The 5383-nt window shown below is 35.6% G+C and overlaps 1 protein-coding gene across 1 annotated transcript; it reads right to left on the bottom strand.

Moving 5' to 3' along the window:
* Window positions 1-3243: 3243 nt before the first annotated feature.
* LOC112708400 (protein IQ-DOMAIN 14-like) lies at window positions 3244-4386 on the bottom strand. Its single transcript, XM_072200096.1, has 3 exons — window positions 4266-4386; window positions 3453-3720; window positions 3244-3366 (listed from the first exon to the last, which is right to left on the bottom strand). Exons 1-3 carry the CDS (start codon window positions 4341-4343, stop codon window positions 3350-3352), a joined length of 363 nt encoding a protein of 120 aa, XP_072056197.1. The 5' UTR covers window positions 4344-4386; the 3' UTR covers window positions 3244-3349.
* Between the last annotated feature and the right edge of the window lie 997 nt (window positions 4387-5383).

The raw sequence follows: 5383 nt of genomic DNA, 5'->3' as shown, positions 1-5383 counted from the left end.
TAAACCAATCAATAATCCTTTCATACAAAAAGTTGTTTGTCACTAGTACAAACCCCTAAAATTTATAAACCGAAGTATTCAAACCTCGGGTCGTTCTCCCTAGGATTTACAATAAAGTGTCTTGTTATTGGTTAGAAATGTGTTTTGGGATTTTGGATAAGAAGCATGAAAAGTAAATGGCAATGAAAATAAACTAACAACTATAAAAGGCTCTTGGCAAGGTATGAAAATTAGAAGTCCTATCCTAGTTATCCTTCTCAATTGTGATGAGAATTGTTCATTGCTACCACTTAGTTAACCCTTACTAAATAAAGGAAAGTCAAGTGGATGAATTGACTTGAGCCACAAGTCCTAGCCAACTCCCAGGGAAAGACTAGCTTTAGTGCACTCCAAACCAATTAGCAATCTCTCCAATTACCAATCAACAAAGGAATTAGATAACTCAAGTGTCACTAATTACTCTACCTAGGCCAAGAGGAACAAAATCTATACTATATCTAGAAGAGGCATTTCAACAAACACATAAAAGGCAATAAAAGTAAACAACATAAATTGCAAGAATTAAAGAGAGATCTAACTACAAAGGCAAGAGATCAACAATAGAAAAGCAAAGAAGAACAATTATTATGAATTACCTCTTATTGAATTGAAAGAAAATAGAAGGAACAATAGTAGATCTACAACAAAGTATAAGAACAATATAAAGGAAATTACAACAAAGGAGTAGAAGAATGATGAATGTAACAACAAAGAATTGAGAAGTAGAAGTAGAAGAGAACATGAATTGAAACCTAGATCTAAGAACTAAACCTAATCCTAATCCTAATTCTAGAGAGAAGTGAGAGCTTCTCTCTCTAGAAACTAACTCTAACTACTAAACTAAGCTAAACTAAACTAATGGTAACTAACATGTTCATCCCTCTTCAATCCTTGGCTTAAATAGCATCAGAAATGAGTTGGATTGGGCCCACAAGGCTTCTAAAATCGCTGGCCACGAGTTGCATTAAGTGGATCATGTGCCACCATCGGGCTGTCTGCGTACTGTGCGCGTGCGCGCCCCTATGCGTGATGCAACTATGGCAAATCTTATATCGTTTCGAAGCTCCGGATGTTAGCTTTCCAACCCAACTAGAACCGCATCATTTGGACCTTTGTAGCTCAAGTTATGGTCGTTTAAGTGCGAAGAGGTCGGCTTGACAGCTTTCCGGTTCTTTCATTTCTTCATGAGTTCTCCAACTTTTCATGCTTTCTTTCTTCATTCCCTTGATCCAATCTTTGCCTCCTAAACCTTAAATCACTTAAAAAACATATCAAGGCATCTAATGGAATCAAGGTGAATTAAATTTATTTATTTTAAGACCTTAAAAAGCATGTTTTCACTCTTAAGCACAATTAAGGGAGAAGTTATAAAACCATGATATTTTATTGAATAAATGTAGGTAAAAGGTTATAAAATCCCCTAAAATCACTACAAGATAAACCCTACAAATGGGGTTTATCACTTCTATTCTAAGATATCACTTGTTCCTAAACTTGATGAAGGTGATGATCCGTGACACTCATCATCATTCTCACCTATTAACGTGTCCCTGACAACCACCTCCGTTCTACCTTAGATTGAGTAGATATCTCTTGGATTCCTTAATCAGAATATCTTCGTGGTATAAGCTAGAATTGATGGCGGCATTCAAGAGAATCCGGAAGGTCTAAACCTTGTCTGTGGTATTCTGAGTAGGATTCAGGGATTGAATGAATGTGACGAGCTTCAAACTTGTGATTGTGGGGCGTTAGTGACAGACGCAAAAGAATCACTGGATTCTATTCCAACATGATCGAGAACCGACGGATGAATAGTCGTGCTGTGACAGAGCGCGTTGAACATTTTCACTGAGAGGATGGGAGGTAGCCATTGACAACAGTGAAACCCTACATACAGCTTGCCATGGAAGGAGCCTTGCATGTATGAAGAAGAAGACAGTAGGAAAGCAGAGATTCAGAAGATAGAGCATCTCCAAAACCTCAACCTGTTCTCCATTACTGCAAAACAAGTATTTATTTCATGTTCTTCTACTTTTCACAATTAAACCTGAGAATTATTGATCTCTTGACTAAGAGTTAGAAGATAACCATAGCTTGCTTCAAGCCGACAATCTCCGTGGGATCGACCCTTACTCACGTAAGGTATTACTTGGACGACTTAGTGCACTTGCTGGTTAGTTGTGCGAAATTGCAAAAGTGTGATTGCAATTTCGTGCACCAGAAGACCATAAAGAACAAGAATAACTGTAGCTTCACATTTTCTAGTCAGCTTTTGATGTTGAGTTCTCATTCCTATGAATCTATGCCCTCCCATTCTTGGCCATCTATGTACCTGAAAGTATAGTAAAAAAATCATGATTAGTAGAGGTTGATAAACACATTCTACTTTTAAATTTTGGCAAAAGAAAATTGGCCTAACATAACATCCCTCATTCCCTCATTCCCTCCCATTAAGCGTTTGATATTTTCTGGAAGTTCCGCATAAGCCAACCAAATAGGAGTAATATTGTATCACTACCTTCAACATAAATTCACCTCTGTCATTTATCAGCAACTTAATATATTGCGTTTGATTCTGTTATCATTAGAAGTTGTTCCATTTTCAAATATCTCCTACTTCTATGTTTATGTACCTATTAAATCTTGTTTCAATAAATTATTTTATGTACGAGTTCATTGTCTCCATAATTACTACATAAATAATTTCCTGGTGACTTGAACTTGTATAAGGTACAGTATTTGATAGCTTTCAAAATAGCTTGTAATTAAATATCAAATATTGTAATTGATATTTTTAAAATATAAAAATAATATATATTACCTCCAAAACTCCAAAAGAATTTCTAGTAGTAATGAGTTCATCAGAAAGAGTGCACATGTAATGTAGTGTTTCAATTCGTTTGAAGGCAAGTGGAATGTCGACAATGGCTTTCAAGAATCGGTCAGCGGGTCCAAGCATGTGTAGGTCCCCTGTGAAGAGTCTGAGCTTTTGTTCTTCCTCTTGACTTGGTGCCATCTTCGACAAAGTGTTTAGGAATTCTGGAGGTATTTCATTTCCTATCACCAACACAAAATTATAAGAATTAATGCAAGTAAAATATATAATTGAACGAGGAAGAAAAAACCACCTTCAAGGAGTGCATCACGAACTTCTTCTAGTGTACATTCAATGCTCTCAACAGAATTGACAAATTCTATGCTTTCTTTGGTTCAATGATCTGAATATATTGAGGAGTTTGTTCACGAGATTCTTTCTTCATTTTGGGTTTAGATTTTTCTTGAGCAGTATTATATCCAAAAAGCGACTCCATCATTTCTTCATTGAACCTGTCAAGAACATACCATTCAACTCAACTCAAATGTAGTCGCAACAAGAAAGCAGGAAGCAAAGCTAAAAAAAACTCGAAACTTACTAAAAGATGCAACTCTTGGAGATGGAGCCCTCGGAGAAGGAGCCCTTGGAGAAGCAGCTCTAGGAGGGACAACAGGGGCTGGTTTTGGTTGCTCGAGAGGCATTGGAGGCCTTACAGATAGTAATTGTTGCTCTCTTTCAAAGTCGCGAAAGATTTTCTCAATGCTGCTTGGCTCTCTGAAGAGGGGGATGAATGAATTGGTCTCTCCATGCCTTAGTTTTCCTAGGCCTTTCTTCTTCTTATCTTTCGAGCTTTTGTTCTCCGAATCCTATTATATTGGCAAGGTTATCAAACTCGAAAGTTCACCAAATCCAAGAGCTTAGATAAACTTCAATCATATGACACAACTCGCAAACTTGTTAATAATCTTGCATGTTGTAAAAAGAGCTTGTTGCAAATTTTAAAGAGTGAATACAGAGTTTTATGATGATTGATTTCAAACAAAATAAACATTAGTTTGCATATTTTGTTTCCTTTCCATATAGAAAATGAGCATAAAAACGTTAGTATTCTGTCTTCTACATTTAAAATTTTCTATTACTGATTATGAAACAACTTAATTGGCATCTATCAAATCCTTTTAGTTTATAACTTTATACAACGTAATTATATTCATCTACATTTTTATAGACCAGAATCCCAAAATTTCAAAATATTAGAAATGATTAAGTATTTTAATACTACTACAAGTCTCTATCATTAACAAGAAAACCAAACCTAACAACAACAAAAAGAAAAATCAAGAACATGCCAAACAGGATCAAGATTTTTCACATCATAAATAAATAAACAAATATAAATAAAATCACTTACATTAGGTACTTGCTTCTCCTTAGAGTGGTGTGTGAAAACTCTCGTTATTGCAGAAAACCAACTACCCTTCTTTTCCATATCAGTATCATTAGTATCTTTTCCTGTAAAGAGTTTATGATTTTAGGAAACTCCAAATATAACATGAATCCAGTGTTGTAAGATCAAAATCACATTCATTTTTATACAATCTTGGATTCTTTTAGAAAAAATAAAACTATTATCAAATCAAACTATTAAGTATTAGAACCTGCTTTATATCTTCATCATAATCACTGACGTTAAAATTATCATAGAATAGGAAATAGAATCATAGTTAGCAATGGAACATAGGATAATATAATTAGAGTTATCAATGGTATAGAAAGAAAGAAAACAGCAATGAAAGAGAAAGGAGATTAGGGTTACCTGCACAACTGAGGCAAGATCGAAGACAGAAACACAGCAACACACGGAAAAGAGCAAGCACTAGTGGTGAGAACGAAGAGAGAAACACACATTAGGGTTCGAAAGGGAGCGATGTGAGCAAGACCGACAGAAGGGGTGCGACGAAGATGAACCGGGAAGGGGTGCGACGGAAAGGAGCCATGCGAGCAAAGCCGATGGAAGTTGAGTGCAATGGAGGTTCGGTGAGACAGCAGAGCAAGGCTGATAGCGCCGCCGATGAAGCACTCAGAAGGGATGAGTGTGGAATCGCGTGACTGGGGTGTGAAATGAAGTGGTATAAACGCGATCCTCACATCTTTATTCTAATATTTTCGACGGAAAATTTTAAATTACAGACGGATTTTCTGTCTATAATAATTTAATAAAAAGTAGTATTTTACCTATTTAATTACAGACAGATTTTTCGTCTATAACTATTTCCCACGAAAAAAAATTAATTTTACCGATAGAATTATCGACGGATTCTATTTTCCGTCTGTAATTTATAATGATTCATTTTTTTAATTTTTCGACAAAAAATCCTTCTGAAATTCCGTCTCTATTTCCGTAGGATAAAATCCGTCAGAAATATCCGTCTGTAATAACTAATTTTCTAGTAGTGAGGACAACATTGAGTCAGTTTTAAAACGTTAGGGACTTAAATAGGACAATTGAAACGTTAGGGACAACTTTAA

The sequence above is a fragment of the Arachis hypogaea genome, chromosome 8 (genome assembly GCF_003086295.3).
Source record: "Arachis hypogaea cultivar Tifrunner chromosome 8, arahy.Tifrunner.gnm2.J5K5, whole genome shotgun sequence".
Lineage (NCBI taxonomy): Eukaryota > Viridiplantae > Streptophyta > Magnoliopsida > Fabales > Fabaceae > Arachis > Arachis hypogaea.
This window is presented reverse-complemented; position numbering and strand designations above follow the sequence as displayed.